The 18768-nt window shown below is 43.7% G+C and overlaps 1 protein-coding gene across 1 annotated transcript in view; it reads left to right on the forward strand.

The window, feature by feature from the left end:
- LOC309859336 (contactin-associated protein-like 3) overlaps positions 1 to 18768 on the forward strand; it is a gene marked incomplete at its 5' end in the record, with an annotated part of 227730 nt that overhangs the window by 137790 nt on the left and 71172 nt on the right. The window contains 5 exons of the mRNA XM_082719986.1: positions 306 to 490; positions 1568 to 1711; positions 4745 to 5006; positions 10150 to 10296; positions 17852 to 18023. Coding sequence (XP_082576112.1) covers positions 306 to 490; positions 1568 to 1711; positions 4745 to 5006; positions 10150 to 10296; positions 17852 to 18023 — 910 coding nt within the window. The remainder of the gene's footprint in view (positions 1 to 305; positions 491 to 1567; positions 1712 to 4744; positions 5007 to 10149; positions 10297 to 17851; positions 18024 to 18768) is intronic.

Consider the following 18768-nt stretch of genomic DNA (forward strand, 5'->3'; position numbering starts at 1 on the left):
GGAAGAAGATACTTCCAAGAAAACCAAAAATGCAATAATTAACAATAATAAACACAAGAAAGGTAGAAGAAATCATTCCTGAGTGAGAGAAGGTTGTACATGAGGCTGAGGTAAAGGCAGTTGACCAGTTCTCCGGATAGAAGTGTGCAAGGAAAGTGACTGGGGGACATGTTGACCTCCCACAGGGCAGCCTGGTACTGAGTTGGCCTCGCACAGGGCAGCCACGGTACTGAGTTGGCCTCCCACACAGCAGCCATGGTACCGGGTTGGATAGGGTGGTTCATTTGCTTCGCCTGTCCTTGTAGGCCATGCTAACCTGCCCTCCTCTGATGCCCATGCGACCCTCACCCTGGGCAGCCTGCTGGATGACGAGCACTGGCATTCTGTCCTTATCGAGCTTGGAAACATCCATGTCCACTTCACCGTGGACAGGCACAGTCAGCATTTCCAGGCCGAGGGCAAGTGCGACTACTTGGATCTTGATTATAAGGTATGAACATTTTTTTTCAAGTATTACAGATTTTGTTATTTAAACGCAGCATAACCTTTTAAGAAAATATCTCTACACAGAGAAATTCCAATTGCTAGTAATTTGGAATTCTGGTGAAACGTTTCTCACGGGTGATGTCAGCCCAGAGAGAGACCCACGCGCATTGTTGAGATGTTTTATCACTCATAGGTGTGAGTTCTCCCCTGGGAGGAAGTAGTTGTTGAATTCAGAAAGTGTGTGGATGAAGAGCTATCAGTATGACAGGTGGCACAGTAAAATACATGTGTCCAGATGGCTTTCCATGTTACCTCTGGTGTTGGCTGTGACCCATTCCTTAGGAGATCTCTGTGTTTTAGAGAAATTGTAAACAGAATTAACAATCCAGGGTGCTTGGAGAAGTAAGCACCTTACATTCCAACCTACTTTTTCAAGGAACAAGAGAGCCATGGTCAGGCGAATCAAAGTACTGTTTCTAGGGACATTTTAAAGGCTTAACGCATCCCTGGCATGTTGCCCGCACGTATCTAACTGGCACTGGAGAACACCTTTTGTTCTGCCAGTTCTGCTCAGCACATTTATCAGAGCAAAGGGGATTATTTCAACATTCATTTAGTGTAAGTGGCCTCAGCCAAGGAGGCCAGCTGCAGAGCCTGGTCATGAATGAGATTATCAATGCCTTCATTATTCTAACCCATCAGCAGTGTCCTGGCAAAGACTTGGAGCCTGAAGCTGGGTTCTAGGAAGGTTTGTAAAGTAGAATGTTATTATGGTTAGCCACCTTGTCACCCAGATCAAGAGTGACTGTGGAAATGAACAAACAACATTCCCCATCAGCTGAAGTGACATAGCCCTTTGAGTAGCAAATTGTGAGAAGGGGTATTTAACTTACTTATCTAAATTTAATAAAGAAAGAATTGGTACATCTATGTCTAAAAATTCACCTGAAATTAACATGTTAATGTTAAAATAATGCCAGATAGATTGGAGGCAATTATCCTATAACTGCTGAGAATACGTGTTTTAGGCAATCAGAAAATCATTAAACAATATTACTTATGTCATTTTTTTCTTTCTAAGATCAGCTTTGGGGGGATTCCTGGACACGGAAAATCAGTGGCATTCCCACAAAAAGACTTTTATGGTTGCTTTGAAAATCTCTACTATAATGGAGTGGATCTCATTGATTTGTCCAAGAAACACACACCGCAGATCCTCGTCATGGTAAGAGAGCTACACGCGAGGTCCACGGAGCAGGGAACTGCAGCTTGTCTGATGGACCCAGTCTAGAATGTACCTCTTCTGAAGGCAGGGAAAGTGCCAATCACGTACACCTTTTAATTTGTATTTGACTTAATTCACTAAATATTAACTTGATTTTTTAATTTAACTTTTTAAAATTTTAGTTCTAGTCACTAACATACAGTGTAGTATGAGCTTCCAGTGTGCAGTTCAGGGATTCAGCAATTCCCTGTGCCACCTGGGCTCCTCACAAGTGCCCTCCTCTATCCCCATCACCGGCTTCTTAATTTTTACAGGTGTGTGGAAACAGATGCACGCTTTCACAAATGTGTCATAATGCATCTGAATAAAGACTTTTTGGGGAAGGGTCTCTGTTGGGATTGATTTCCTCTTGCTCCTTTCTCCTGTTACTGAACTCCTAGCTCAGTGCCTGCCACTCACTCGAAAGGCCAGTACTCGAGAGATGAATTTGGATTGGAAAGGAATTTGAGCTTAATTTAATTTGAGGCCAGGAACTTGGGGAGAAGGTGGACTCTTGTGCAGAAGCCAACTGCTGGGTTTCTACCCAGGCCAGCGATTTGCAGAGGGGTTAGGAGTGGGTCAGTGAAGGGTGGGAGTGGTCTGCTGCATCTCTCCATCCCGGGCAGACTCCGTGGTTGTGCCGGCCACAAACCCCATCTTCGTGCTCAGGGTCTATGCCTCGGGGGTCTGATGCCTGTTTGCTGATGTTCATGGGCACCCCATTGTTCTGAAAATGGAGGCCAAGGCCCACAGATACACAAAGGGAGGTTAGTAAAATCAGTCCTGTGACCTAAGAAAGAAAAAGATTTGCCAGAAAACTTGCTTGACTCTTCAGAAGGTGGATGTGGCATCGAACAGGCGACTGGGCACATTTGGGACCTTCTCACCCCAAGGCCAGTGGTCTGTCTGCTGTGGATCTGGGGACTTAGGTCAGCGAGTAAGGAGCATGTTATCTCAAAGCAGGTGGACCCCTCAGATGGGTTGGACTGTTGTCAGGCTTCCGTCCCTCCACGCGGCTGCAGGCCGTCCCCTGGACTAGCGTGTTACTGAGCTAGCGTCTGTCCTTCCACATTTGGTTCCTTAGAACCAATTCCTCTACAATCCGTGCACCCATCTTTGTGAATATTGATGCCTCCATATCGAGCGTTGTTTATAGAAATGGGATTGTTTTATGTGACCTTTTCTCCATCTCCATTTTCCAACTCAGTGAAAACTGTGGGAATGCTTTTTTTTTTAAAGGTTTGTTTATTTTAGAGAGAGAGCATGAGGGAGAGAAAGAGAGAGGACCTCTCAAGCAGACCCCCTACTGAGCTCGGAGCCCTACATGGGACTCAATCCCAGGACCCTGAGACCATGACCTGAGCTGAAATCAAGAGTCGGTCACTCAGCTGACTGAGCCACCCAGGTGCCCCAATTTACAAGAGAGTTTTAAGGTTGATAGATCTCCCTATGTCATTCATGATCCAAATGTTTTCCCAGATTAACCAATTTTCTAATAAATATAAGATCATGTTATAATATAATTATATATCATATATCATATCTTTTATATTAAATGTTATGGGCCATGTTGAGTATATAAATGCCTTTATTGGTACATAGCCAATGTCTCAGTGTATTTTTTGAATAGCTTTGTAGTATTTGTTCCTGCTTTGAAATACTTCTGAAACCCTAAACTCAGTCTCAAGAAGCAGACTCCCTACAGTCTCAAGGATTTTCCTGTAAAAAGTTTTAAGGTAGTTTCATTTACTTATTTACTTTAAAATTGAAAAAAAAAAAAAGTCTTCTACTGTCTGGGCTTTACTCTGTGCAGATCATTAGCTATTTTAGGTCTCGCGGGTTCCCATTCGTGCCTGAGCTGTTTAGTGATCAGACCCAACCTCTGCACACAGGCTTGAATCTTACCGCCCACCATGTACTGGCTGTACCTGTGGTCTCAGATCTTTCTGTGGGTCAGTCACTGGGCTCCACTGCTGTGTCTACTCCATACCAATGCTGTACTGACTTAATTACAGTGCTTTTATGGTATATATTTTTGAGAGGAAGGGCAATGTTTGGGCACATATTCCTCTGGAATTTATGAAAATTTATCTAAATTTTTTTAAAAGAATTTATTTACTTGAGAGAGAGAGCACATGTGGGGGGGAGAGAGGGAGAGGGAGAAGCAGACTTCCTACTGAGTCCTTGATCCCAGGACCCCGCGATCATGACCTGAGGTGAAGGCAGAGGCTTAACGCACTGAGCTCCCCAGGTGCCCCACTTAATTGGAGTTTTTTTAAGAACTTAAGTTCCTTCCTCCCAAACACTATGATTAAAGGTAAGTTTGCTCCTGGAGCAGTAGATATAATCTAAAGCTCAAAGGTGTGTTTTTTAGTAAAATAGAATGAAATTAAAAAACAGGCACCTGGCAGGTCAGAGGTCAGGCTGGGGAGAGTGTGCTGATTGACATGGCCCATGGGAGCCTCTAAGAGGCAGGTAGCCTGCTCAGGCCGGCCATACCCCTGCCTCAGACGGGCCAAAGCTCATGGCCTGCCTGAGCCAGATGTTTGTGTCCCCTGAGTAATGGGTGTGTAAGCATTTACACAGCCAAGCGGAGTGCAGGAAGGTTCCTGGAGCTGCTATCTGTGGTGCTGGGCTTCATGCCGCATGTAAAAAGCCAGTGCCTTGAGGTATAAGAAATCTGTCTCCTCTGTTCTGTCCTGTACCCAGCGCAAGGCCTGGGAAAGACATGTCTCAAGTTTCCTTTGCCAATGCCCAGAAATAGAGGAGACAGAACTGCCCTGAAAGCCTCAGAAAGAGGTTTGCCCAGCCAGGGCAGTGTCACAGTTTGAGGGACCTGTCAGGTAAATCTGGATTGCAGCTGGATGGGGAAGCCTAGTTCTTAAGTCCTCAATTGCTGGAAGGTTGATAGGAAACTGCACCTCTTGGAAAGCTCGCTGCTCATGAAAGCATCCCTTCTTCCCCTTCCTAAATCTTTTCCCACTGTATTTACAGGGAAATGTGTCCTTCTCATGCTCACACCCACAAATTGTGCCCATGACTTTTCTGAGCTCCAGGAGTTACTTGGCTCTGCCGGGCACCATCGGAGAGGACAAGGTGTCGGTCGCTTTCCAATTCCGAACGTGGAACAGGGCAGGGCTGCTGCTGACCACTCAATTCCCACATGGGCCAGTGGCTCTCATCCTCGTTCTTAATGATGGAAAACTCAGGCTGAGTCTCTTCCAGCCGGAACACCCGGCGAGGGACATCACAGCAGGTAATAGGCATTTGTTGTGACTGCACGGTCCTTCTGTCACCTCTGCACTGAATGAACGACTGAATCAGTAAGATACTCATAATCCTTCTAGAGGAAATTAGAGTTCACTTACCTTTGAACTAGATACCTCCAGGCTGTTGGTGTGTGAGTCAGTGGAAGCCGAAGTTAGCTGCAGATCACATATACCTCTCAAAAAGTTTAAAAAATAACCTTGCTATCAACTGATGATGTGGAGTTGGCAGTCCACTTGAAACACTGGAGAACAGTATCCTAAGTTGGAGTCCTGCGAAAAGAGGTTCCTTATACCATATTTTGAGCCTATACACACACCAGTCATATTTGAAGTTACGATTTTTCCTGGATTTTCTGTTCCTTTGGGAATCCCTGTTTTGGATAAGGCTTCTTATAACTGTGGGTGTTCTTCTCGGTTTCCAAGAAGGACCCACGTTTCTAAACTCCCTTCCAGGGTTGTGTTATCCTCAGAGTCTGGGGACTCTTTTGCGTTAGAGTGCTGGTGAAAATGTAAAGCCAGGTAGGTGTCATTCCACGAGTGTTGACTACAGAAGGAACATTTTGCCTGACCCAGATTACCAGGTCAGGATGGAAAGCCAGGAATGAAACGTAGCTCTTTGTTTCTCTTTATAAATAAAAGAAAAAATCTGACCAATGGCGTAAGGAGTTTCCTTGTGGACCTCTGCAGATGGGCACAACCAAGTCAGATTTTGGAAATTGCTTCACTCTTGGTTTGTGTAGATTTACAAGCTGCGTGTCTTATTAATGAAGAGATGGTGCTTTGCTGTTGCTTCATGTGAGTACACACAGTTCTCCCTTCCAACATACTGGGAATAGTTATTTAACTTTTTTTGAAGGCTGGCACTGAAATATTATAGAAATATTTTATTGAATTGAATTTTTAAGCTTTCACTGGGTAACGCATTAATTTTTGGAAGCAAAACAGAGGTGCATTTTTCTTGCTGCTTTTTAAAGAAGCATCTGAGGGGTGGGGCACCTGGGTGGCTCAGTGGGTTGAAGCCTCTGCCTTTGGCTCGGGTCGTGGTCCCAGGGTCCTGGGATCGAGCCCCACATAGGGCTTTCTGCTCAGCAGGGAGTCTGCTTCCCCCTCTCTCTGCCTGCCTCTCTGTCTACTTGTGATCTCTGTCAAATAAATAAATAAAATCTTTAAAAAACAAATAAAGAGAAGCATTTTAGGTTTTTTTTCCTTTTTTTTCTTTTTTCTTTCTTTCTTTTTTTTTTTTTTTTTAACCTTTGAAATACAGGCTTGCCTCTGAGATACTCAGGTCTGATTCCAGACCACCCCAGTACAACAAATATTGCAATAAAGCGAACAAAATGGATTTTTTTTTTTTGCTTCCCCATGCATATAAAAGTTATATCTGCAGTATACTATGGTCTTCTAAATGTGCAGGAGTTTTATGTCTGGAAAAACAATATACGTTCCTTAATTTAAAAAATACGCTATTGCTAAGAAATGGTGTCCCGTGAGCCTTCAGCGAGTTGTAATCACAGATCACAGATCAGCATCACAAATGTCACAGTGATAAAAAAGTCTGAAGGATCATGACACAGAGTCAGAGAATGAGCAGATGCTGTTGGAAAAATGTCCCCGAGAGACGCAGTCTGGGCAGTGGGCCACAAGCCTTCAGCTGGAGAAAGGCACGGTGTCTGCAAAGCACAGAAAGTGATCAAGAGGAGGCAGATGGTGACTGGTTTTCACTCCAACCCTTAGATGAAGTGCGAAAGCACCTACCAAACCAAGAACCAAAGTTTAAAGGCTGAGTGAGTCGTAATCATGCCAAATGCCAGGAAAGGACACCCAGTTACCATTCATCATGCTTCCAGCTTTTGGGTCCTTTTTCCAAATAGTTACCTCACTGTGTTTGTGAAGGGATCTAGAAAGGTCCAGAGTGTACAATCTAGTGTCTGTGTGCTTGTGGAACTGGGCCAGCGGAGTGTGGTGGGAACAGAAGGTCAGTGAGGGGAAGGGGAACATGCATTCCCTTTCTGTAGAAAAAGATACAGTCCACCCTTTCCCGAAGGGACTTGACTGCCCAGGGCAGTGTTCTCTGTGATCAGGTTGGACTTGACACAAGCTGGTGGGAGGGGTGTGTGAGAAAACTCGCCTCCCAGGTCCATTTCCAGACCCTCCTTTGTGCTGCTAGGCCTGATGGGCTCAAAAAGTGCCACCCATGTTCTCCCCAAGCCTCGGGTCCTCCTTGTTGGAGTGACACTAGTGTGACCAATGGTGGAAACAATGATGTTGAGCCTACAGACCATGAGCCCAGTGCCTGCTAGTCAGCTGTCACTCCAAAACCTTTAGTTCTCATTATTCCAGAACTAGTCCCGAGACCATCCCTGGCTGCCCAGACTGAAGCCTTTGTGGAGTTGGGGGGTGGGTGGGAGAATAAGCATCGTGTTCCCAGTAGCACAAATCTAAACGCCCCTGACCCTCCCTTCTCTATCCATCCTTTGACTGTAGTGCTGTCTGGGAGACAGGCCATCCTTCTGTCAGAAGTGGTAGAAGACACACAAAAGAAACACAAAGGGTGAGAATTATAATGGGGAGAAACAGAATGTTCATAAGAGCAGGCATTTCACTTTTAAATGAGAATGCCGAATTTTATTAAAAACAGCCTTTTATTATAGAGGTAAATAGCATCTATTACCCATTCAAGGAGATATTCTGGAGTGTTTTCTGCAAGTTCTCCCAGGAAAAAAAACTCTATGTCCTAAATAGATGGGTAAATGGAGGGGGAAGAGAGAGGACAGGAGGGAATTTTAACATCAGATTTTATTTATTTATTTGGCAGACAGAGATCACAAGTAGGCAGAGAGGCAGGCTGGGGGTGGGTGGAAGCAGGCTCACCACTGAACAGAGAGCCCAATGTGGGGCTCAATCCCAGGACCCTGGGATCATGACCTGAGCCAAAGGCAGAGGCTTAACCCACTGAGCCACCCAGGTGTCCCATTAACATCAGATTTTAAGTGGATGTGGTTCTGTCCTGACAGATAATTAGGTAAACTTTAAAATAAATACTGAATGACAAGAGTGGAAGGAACATTCCCAGATTCTTGTTTGTGGATTCCTTCAGCTCTAGGGCTGGAGGATTTCCTTTAGGACCAGTGTCATAATGTAGGTCTTGAGTATCTAACCGCAATCCTCTGGATTCTGTGTCAGCTTTCTCATCATTGGTCATGAACCTATCCTGTGTGGGGTCTTTGCAACAGTTTTGGATTCACAAATGTGACACAGAAAGTGAGAGATGGGTGTACACGGCAAAGAGCTAAAGTCCCTGAAAGGGAGTGCTGGGAAGTACCATCGCTCCTATTTCACAGTCTGAGAGGAGCGGAGGCATCGTGATTTTTACAGTTGGGTCTATGACCTTCTGGGTCAGGCCAGAAACATATTTCCCATGCACATGGGTCTTGAATCTATGTCAACATCACTGATGAGAAATGAAGCCAAGACAAAAAAAGATGTATTTTCATTTTTAATTGCAGTATCATTGACATATTAACGAGCATTGGAGGGACATGGATTTACGGGGTTGATTGGGTTCCTTGGGCCAAACTCTGATACTAAATTAAATATGCCTGGTTAACTTTCCACCAGAAACATGGCCGTATTTTCTTTGGGGCTGATCCTCCATGAGCTAGAAAATAACTTCTGACCCTTGCAGGTTGACTTCCAAACTTAGAGGGCTCTAAGCAGTCAGCACCTTTCTCATTTGCAAGAGGTATAGGCTAATCTATCAGGACAGTTCCCCAAGACAATCAAATTAGAGTCAGGCAGGGTCATGCGCAAGCTTGGGCAAGACATCAAAGACATCAAAAGAGTCTCACTTGGTTGTTTTTCAATGAGCTGAAGTGTTTGTTTATGACCTGTTTCCCTGTTGGGCAAGACAATTTCTAAATATTCCAATTGTTCACTGTGCTCCTTCAGAGCAGCAGGTGTCTCTGGGGCCATGACCTCCCTGTGGAGGGGAGGAGTCCCTTGCTTTTGAACGAATGACTCAATTTGGCCAGTGGAATATGGGCATGAAGGCAAACACAATTCCCTCATCCAAAGTTAATGTTAACATTTAAAAATATTACCTACTGGTTTTTGTCCATTTTTAGACAGTGATTGAGTATGCATACACACACACACACACACTTTAATGTGATGCTTTCTAAATGTTACATTTTGTTCAATGAATTTTCATGTTGTAGTAATACTTAAGTTGCTGATACATTTTTTCTAAAGAGTTACATCAATATATATGATATATTTTTCCAAATAGTCTACCAAGATTATATATAATAATAATATGTTATAGTAGGGACGAGATTTTATTTTTATAACAACAATTTTGGAAAATATTATCCTTCTCAACATCCTAAAATACTAATGAACTAGAAGATGGGGAAGTACGCCCTGTGCCAGGGGACTAGGATATTTGGTCATTTCAAGCTCATTCAGGATTCTGTTGTGTTAGTCTGTTAAAACCCTAGCACTGGGAGAAACTAAGATTGCGCTGTCCAAGGCAGAATATTTAGACTGTCCACTCTTGATTCTTCCTCCCCCTCTCAATACAGCTTTCTTTCTTTTCTCTTTTTTTCTCCCTGTACTTTTCTGATTTAACCGAGCAATGAGAAAGTGAAACACAGCCATTGCTCTGTGCACATATGTCTTAATACTCTTAACTGATCACAATAATTTTTGCTAGAATATAATTTGTGTTAGAATGTGACTGAGCAATCTATGACTGTGGGAGGTCAGAGGCAAGGGCCCTCTGGAACCACATATTTACTCAATGAGCCTCACTCCACAGGTAATCCCTTCCTCCTAGAGAAACATGACCAGGATACCACATGATCTCTTTGCCTGTTAAGAAACCCCCAAGCCCACATATGTCCCAAGCCTCTCCTTTTCTCTCTGAGAGGCCCAGCTGCCCTCTGTGGTCAGTCTCCATTTCCCAGCCAGCTAAATAACCTGGGGGGTTTCGGGTGAGTTCAAACATCAGGTGAAGTTTTGTAGGGTGTCTAAGATTGTGATTGTATTGTTTGTTTTCAAGCATGGCTCTGCGTAGCTGCATCTATAGGTTTTTTTAGGAATTTCTTACCCAATTTTGTTTACTTCCAGGTGCCAGATTAAGTGATGGGCAGTGGCATTCAGTGTCCTTCTCGTTGAAAGAAAATCACCTGAGCATGATGGTGGATGGTGAGGCAGCCTCTGTGTCTCACTCCCTGCGTGGGCAGATTGATTCAGGGGACACCTATTATTTGGGCGGTAAGTGAAAGGAACCAGCGGTGCTGGCAACCAAACCATCCTTGTCTTTCCAGCTCCTGCCTTCTGAGACAACTGGCAATTTTAAATGAAGGTTAATAGTGAAGAGTGAGGTTTCTCTTTCAGTTTAGTCAATGAAAATGTTGAGCAAAGACAGTAAATTCTTCTTAAGGATTTATTTACTTATTTTAGAGAGAGAGCATGAGTGGGAGTGACAGAGGGAGAGGGAGAGAGAATCCCAAGCAGATTCTCCATTGAGTGTGGAGCCCGATATGTGGCTTGATCTCATCACCCTAAGATGAGACCTGAGCCAAAACCAAAAATAGGGTGCTTAGTCTACTGTGCCACCCAGGTGCCCCAGACAAAGATGGTAAATTATGGCCTAAAATGCAAGTCTATGGGGGGGGCCTTGTTTTAATGTGCATTTACTAAGATTGGTTTTGAATTTAGCACTTGTTTTCACTACAGTCACCTAGAAAGCTTCCAGAATGCTAGGGCCTGTCTCCATCCCTAGAGATCTGCTTTCTCTGGCTCTGACACCCAGGGAAACTCCAGGTGACTCTGTGCAGGCCACTCTGAGGGTCCTCACTCTCTGTCCTACCTTTTGTGCTTCACTGTAGAGTATTTTCGGAAGGCCAGATAACCCTTAGAACCTTTCCTTCAGGTGTTTTTATGCAACAGTTTCCTTGTTGCCCGTGGGCGGTCTTTTTGTCAGCCACTCTCCTCCCTGAGGGGCCCAGGTCCTCTGGTGTGGCCCGGGAGCCACCCATGGCAGCACCACTTTCAAGCTTGTCACAGATGCAGATGTAACTCTCCTGACTTCCTGAGCCCCAATCTGCATTTCCCCAAGATTCCCAGCTGCTCTGTTGCCCTAAACATTCAGGAAGGGTCCTGTTGCCCACTGTCTAGGCACAAGGACACCATTACCTACACCAAAGCAAGAGAGGAACTTAATGGCTAATGACACTCACTCACTACCTCGTGGTGAACTTTACCAAGACAACACCAGGCCATCACCCCAACTGCAGGAGACGGCGGGTTTGCTTGTTTGGTAGAACTTTGACTGAATCTGTCCAGAATCCATGCAGCCAGGGAGGGGGAGCTCCTGAGGGTAACAAATGTCCATTCTGAGGCATCCATGTGAAAAGTCGGAGCCACCAGCACTTAGGCCTGTCAGTTGTGAGTCCTCCAAACCTTTATGCTTATGATGGATTTTAGAGCTCTGCAGAGGAACCAATTCCTTCAAAACTAAATAAAGAATTTATCTGGGAGCTGTAACTTAAAACGTAAAAGATTTTGAAACACTAAATGGGACAGGAAGAAAAATCCTTGCTGTATTGTTTAATGGTGCAAAATGGAATGCTTGTTATTTTGTATTAAAAAGTTAAAAAAAATCTTTCTAAAACCACAGAGTCTTCTCTCATATTTGAGCATCGGGCATGTTCCAAATGTGCAATGCACAGCTGCATGAGAACAGGTACTTTCCATAAATACTTACACGTTGATTTGATATGAAGTCACTATGTAATTCATGTATGTATTTTAAAATACTACTCATGTTTCTTGAAAGAGTGTTTGTTGGCTAACCCCCTAATGTACACAATTAAACACTACAATGCTTTTAGTGTCTCCCTCGCTCCTCTAAATTTGTACTCCCCCAGTTAAGTATTGCCCAGTCCCCCTTTTTACTAATCTTTGTATTGCCTTTTTATGTTTTAATCAATGTGTAGCACCATGTCAGTTTCAGATGGAAGCATAAGACTCAGTGTTTGTATACATTAGGAAATAATCCCACAATAACTAGATAATATCCACCACCATACTTAGTTATAATTTTTCTTGTCATGAAAATTTTAAGGTCTACTTTCTTATTATTAACTGTAATAACCATGCTGTACGTTGCATCCCTATGACTTATTTATTTTACAACTGAAAAGTTTTTAATGTATTGCTTTTCTTTAGAAGCTATATCCATGTAGGTGACTTCACACAGTAGTTTTTGTGTTCCCTGGCTTTTCAGTTTACAAATAGGGCACTACCGTGTGCCTTCTTCTGGGTTCTTTTTATTGTTATTGCTGTCACTGTTGTTCTAGATTAGTTTTGGAGATCCAGCCCTGTTGAATATTTATAGGTAAAGTTAATTAATTTTTACTGCCATGTGGTTTTGATGTGTATGATACCATGTTTCACTTATTAAATCTGCCATCCCGTTTTACTGTTGAGCAACAACTTGATGGTGACCATTTTTTTTGTTATTACAAAAGATGTGATAAATATCCTACAGCTGCCAAGAATCATCTTGCCAGTGAATTTAAAATTTTCCTTATGTACAAACTATCAATCTTTCCTAATATGCATAGTCAATTTAATGAAACAGCCTTTGGTCTATGAAAGAGCCTTAGAGATTTGGAGGCAATGTGTTAAAAAAAAATAAGCATAATAGGCTTTTCTTAAGTGTTTTCATGAATTTGTGATGATGTGAAGAAAAACTATCTTGTTAGTATAGTTTCCAATAACAAACCATGTCTCTATGATGAGCAGAATTGTAAAGTTTAAACATTCCATGAGAGAGTATAATGATTTTCTTCATTACCAGTTTACTATTTTTTGGTTGTAATTAAAATTTGGCACTGATTGGCAAAAATAGTGTAAGATCTTGCAATCACAGCACATTGTCTGTAACTAATGTGTAAATTCAGAATGACTTGTACATACTCCGCTGTAAACACCCACTTGATTCCTACAGAGCGATTCCAGGCACTGATTCAAACCAACGTATTCAACTCTCCTTTTTATACCAACATAGCAGCATCTTTTTTCCTAGAGAAGAAATATACTCTATCCAAACAACCCAGTAAATGCTGTCACCAGGCTGCAGCAAACACACAAAACCAAAACACCCCAATTTACTGATGTTAAATAAGGAGATGAGCATTATTTGTTGTGAAGGAAAAGCAGGAGAGGCAGGTCTAAGAATAGTGAACATGCAGCCCGATTCTCAGTCGATATGCTGTGTTCAAAGCTGTATGCACAGGGGAAGAATCCCTTGTTCAGAGCCCCTCATCTGTATGGTCCATTGGACTCCCAAGCTCTGATCTGTGGAAAGGGGTGCAGGTCACTTTCAAATTGAGTGGGACCTTTGAGACCCAAAGACATCAATGCCAGTTTTATCCAGTCCCAAGAATGGTGTATGCTAGTGTCTCTTTAATTATGTTCTTGATGGACGTCCATCGGGACTGGAATATGCATTGTGTTAACAGGGAAATCCACTTTATCCAGTCCATGCTCAGTAGCAGTATGCCGTATTCATGGCAGCAAGTGCCCCATGTTCCGAGACCCTCCTTAGCCTGCTCTCCTGATGGAGGTTCAGTGGCAAGTTCCCGCTCACCATGTGGTCAGTGACTTTTTGTTGTCATGCTTTCCCATAAGGGCAGATTAGGGTGCCTTCCTATTACAGTTAGGGTGGCCATATAATATATTGTCCAAACCAGGACACTTTAGTGAATGGAGGGGATGATCTTGATAATTATGGCAGGACAACAGGAATAAAGCAGGGCTCTGTGGCTTTCTTTCCATGACAAAATTCCTCTTGCAGATTCATAGCCTTTTTACATGTGGTGCAGGTTTCCCTTTTTCCTTTTCTATTTCTCCTCAGTGTGAGCTTTGTTTGTAAATTGTTCTTCTGACAACAGTTTTGCTCTACCCTCTACAGAGTCCGGTGCCTGCCGGGGAGGGTAGTGAGAAGCTGCTGTCCTCTGGATTCCTTTTGTGACATCGTGGTGCTGTCTACCAGCACACAGGCTCTGCAGAGTTGGGAAACATCAAATTATGCTCCGAATCTCATGAGGGTCCTTGTGTGTATGAGGCCTTAGCAGACCAGGGAACAATGCTGGCTGTAACAAGGTCTCACCTTATAACCCATTCTGGGGTCGTGACATACAGTGACAATTTCTTTGTCATCCTCAGAGGTACTTAAATTTCTGACTCTTTCCATGGTGATGGGTATGTGCCATTGACTTAGCAATAAATATCCCCTGTCCACTTTCACTGTCCATCCCAAATGAGGTCATGGATAAATGACCCTCTGCCATCTTACCCTTGGGACTTCAGCCAATCTGTGTGGATGAACAGACAGCTGGCAGTCTGGGCTTGTCTTGGGCTGTGGCACCCCTTGCTTCTTGACCTTTCTCTTACAACTGGAGCAAGGAAGGACTTTGTGGTTTGACCTTTCCTTCTTAATGTTCCACTTTGAGAAAATTTTCTTTGTGACTGCTGGATTCAGTTGAGTATTATTATTTTTTTTTCTTTTTCTTCTTCGTCTTCTCCTTTTTTTTTTTTTTTTTAGATAGAGAGAGTGTGTGAATGGGGATGGGTGGGGAAGGACAGGGAATGAGAATCTTGCCCGGGGCAGAGCCCGACACGGGGATTGATCCCACGACTCTGAGATCATGACCTGAGTGGAAATCAAGAGTTGCATGCCCAGCTGACTGAGCCACCAGGCGCCCCAGATACTGCATTGTATTTTAGATGCGTCTGAAGTTTGTGATCTGGAGAAAGGGGAAGGTGTAAGGGCTGAACGTTTCCGATTCTGTATCCTATCGTTCTGAGTCCCTAAGCACTGTTGGTATAAGCTGCCTATAAAGACACAAAGATACACCAGGTGTCTTCCAAATATATCCAACCTTCCAGAAATTTTTTTTACAAACAGAAATTTGAATATTTTCACATAAAACAGGGAAAAAGGAAAGGGAAAATGGACAGTTTGTCCATTCCTTGTGATGTAACACCACATTGAAGTGTCAATGTCTCCATGAAGCTAATTTATGGGGCTTCATTGTGCTCAACAGTGGGTTTCACTGGACGAAGGCCTTGGCTCGTTTGGGGGTATATTTGTCAGGAATGCAAAGCCGCAGTCACTAAAAGAAGAGGAGAGATGGACCATATGTGTCTTGTGGAAATTCTTAGGCTCAAGCTTGTGGCTGTTGGGTGGGAACGAGAGGAGTCTCCGTCTTCAGTCCCTGCCCTTTGAAGGTGCACCAGTGACCCTCATGACAAAAGTTTAGACAGAGGAGAATGAAAACCATGTAAGCATAATGAGTAAAATCTTTATAAAATTACTGATCTCAGGGGCACTTGGGCAGTGTAGTTAAATGTCTGATGCCTGATGTCGGCTCAGGGCATGATCTCAAGGTCGTGAGATCTGGCCCCATGTTGGGCTCCCAGCTTGAGTCTTCCACGCTCTGTCTCTTCTCCCCTCATGCTGTCACTGTCTCTCTCTCTCTCTCTCTCCCTTTTTCTCACATAAATAAATAAATATTTCTAAAAAAATTAATTACTGATTCCATTTCATTTAAAAAATAAGAGACATAAAATAACCTCAAGGCCCACCTGTAAATATTGACAAAAACTTCCTTAATATTTAAATGCTTGGAAAATGATTTTTTAATGATTTTTTTTAGAAATATGAATAGTTATGACTCTGTATCTAACAAGTTAAAAGAAAACATTCTCCTGGAAATGATGTCAATGAGACATAATTGTATAAGGAACAGAAAGAATTAAGTAGGTGAGTTTCTCAGGAAGCATAAAATTTGTTTCACAATTTCTGAGAATTAAAAGAATATTAAATTATTTAAAAATGTTGTGCTTCTACCGTGTTTGTTTCTGAAAGTAAAATACTCAATTAAGTGAATGCTTTGAGATTTTATCCCACGTGGCTAAAGGTAGGTTCCCCAGGAAGCTGGCTCTCTGCTTGGGAGACTCATGTGTAGGGTGGTTTAGTGAGGTTAGTTCTCAGGAACGACCCCCACCTGGTGGGGAGAGAGCAGCTGGGATGAGCAGAGACAAGGCGAGGCGTGATGCCATTGCATAGAAACCTCAAGAGAGCTCTGAAGAAGCATTGCCCCTCAGGGACGTCCCAGTTGAGGTTGTGGGCCACTGACCCATCCATTGCATCCGTGGGCACTGGTGTCCTTGGGGAGGGTACCACCCATGAGACTCAGCTCCCTGCAGCGAGGGAGAACTTCAGTCCCCCAAATGAGGGGTGTGTGTGAAATGGAGACAAAGCTGTGTCTGTAGATTTCTCCGCATGATGGCCTTTCACCAAAGCATTTGCAGTGAGTGTGTTTCTCTTTTCCTGTCCCCTGGAAACCTGGCGAGCTCACATTGAAGGACCTGTGATTGCTTTGAGGGCAGCTCTGCAGAGGGTGGGAGAGCACGTACAAGCCTGCTGACCCCACGAGGGGAAGAGGCAGCTCTGAACCCCGATCAGCTTTGACTTTGATTTCAAAGCTGTGTCCTTGCTCATCATGGGTAGAAAAGCCTTGTCTCCGTGGGAAACCAGGGGTATATAATAAAACCACCGCCCAGGCATTGTGGTTTGTAAGGGCAGAAGATAACCTGAGGAGATTCAAATTTTTAAGGGTGTTTTGGAGCAAAAACTGATCGGATTCACACAACACCGAAGTAGAAGTGGTCAGGAATGCTCCGTGGGCAAGAATGCTCCGTGGGCAGGAGCAGGGGAAGGGCTCCTGGAGAGGAGGGGCGGCAGCAGGGAGAGGAATTACTGATTGGCTCCGGCTGAAAGCGGGGGTGGCTGTCTGGGGTCGCTGTCCAGAGGTTCCGGGTTCAGAGCCTTGACGAGCCACACGAAGCCACACAGAAATCAAACTCATTTACAGACTCGGGTTTGCTGTCCTGGGCCACCAAAGCTTTTGGTGAGTCACCACGGTCTGATGGCCTCTTTCCTTCATTAATTTAACAGTAATTTACAGCAAGCCAATTAGTGAATGCAGCCGAACTTGTAAAAATTTACTATTATTGAAAACAGTCAAAGCCCGTTTCTTTTTGCATGGGGTGCTCCAGGATGCTAAATTTTCTCTATTATTCTCAGGGCCATATCGTTGAGATACTTGTTAATTGTGTGTGTGTGTGTGTGTGTGTGTGTGTGTGTGTGTGTGTTAAAAGGTATTTGACTAAAATGCCTCATTCAGAAACAGTTGGAAACATAGGTCACTTACATTATCTTTGGAGGTCTCTGAGTGTGTATAGTCAAACTTTGTTTTAACTGTGTTGTGCTTGCATTCACACACACACACACCCAAAGTAGGAATCTCACATACATCGTTATTTCTCAAGCATTTTAAATTTCATAGGTCCTAGTAGGCCTGTGATTTTTTTCCTTCTGATTCTGTTATCCCATGGCCTCTACTTCATATAGTTTAATATCATGCTGAAAGGACCGATTTCTTCAGGTGGTTTCAAAAGAGAAATCAAACTCAGCTTAGAGTAAATGGGCCTTGACTATACTGGTATAGTCTACCTTCAGCTACCTTTGGCTACCTTTGGCCAGCCACCAGCCTGGCTCTAGTTGTTATTTCTGTGCTTTAGCAAAACCAGTAGTGTCTGTTCTCAGCTGTCCACTGCCCCCATCCACAAGGAAGCATAATCTTCAGGCATCTGCGAGCAGGAGGTGGCAAACTTGCACATACAGAATACTGATGGCTGTTTTGGTCACGACTGTTGACTTTCTCCTTTGTGTGTCTCCATGTTCATTCAGGCTGTCCTGACAGCAGCTCTGGCCCTGGATGCGGAGGTCTCCTGGCCGGGTTTCAGGGCTGCCTGAGGCTCATCTCCATTGGTGACCAGGCAGTGGATCCCATCACGGTACAGCAGGGGTCGCTGGGAACTTTCCGTGACATCCAGATAGACACCTGTGGCCTCACTGATAGGTAAATCCATCCCAGGTCATTTTGGCTTTCCTGATTTTTGGATAGTGGGTTAAGAACAAATGAGCTGCTGAGGGGGAGAACCTCCTTCTAGCCCCTTCTCTCTTCCTGGTACCAACCTGTATGGAAAACTATAATTCATTGAAAACTAGAAAACAACCCTGTTTAATTTCAAACTGTTGCTCCTTTCAGATGGTGTCTTCTTAGAAGAAGCACTGTTGTGAGTTTTCCTTGTGTGTGTCCCCAAGCCACTTCGTTTTTACAGAATCCTGTACATGGTGCTATAATTGTTGATGAGTGTAAATACTGACGAGTAAAAATTCTTCTAAAAATTCTTTCATGGCACAAAACAGATTAGAATATTCTAGAAAGATGATGAATCGTTGAGGACCAGGAAGTTGAAAGCCATATGTGGTCAGCGGGATTCTTCCCACGCTCCCTTCTCTATGTGGAAAATGAAAAGTAACTCTTCCCCTAGAAGGGTCTCAGCTTCAGGGATTTCTAGTTACACAAACCAAAGGAGGAATAGAAGGAACCCAGTTACCGCACACTGAACACAGTACCAGTCAGTGAGGACATAGTGGGGGACGAGTGTAAGGGGACAAAGGCACAAACTTCCTGCTCTAAAATAAGTAAGTGTGGAGATGTCGCGAGCAGCATGATGACTATAATGAATACTGTTGTGCGTACGTATTTGAAAGTCACAGAGGATCTTGAAGGTCCTCATCACAAGAAAAAATTTTTGTGA

Source organism: Mustela nivalis, assembly GCF_964662115.1.
Source record: "Mustela nivalis genome assembly, chromosome: 2".
NCBI classification, from domain to species: domain Eukaryota; kingdom Metazoa; phylum Chordata; class Mammalia; order Carnivora; family Mustelidae; genus Mustela; species Mustela nivalis.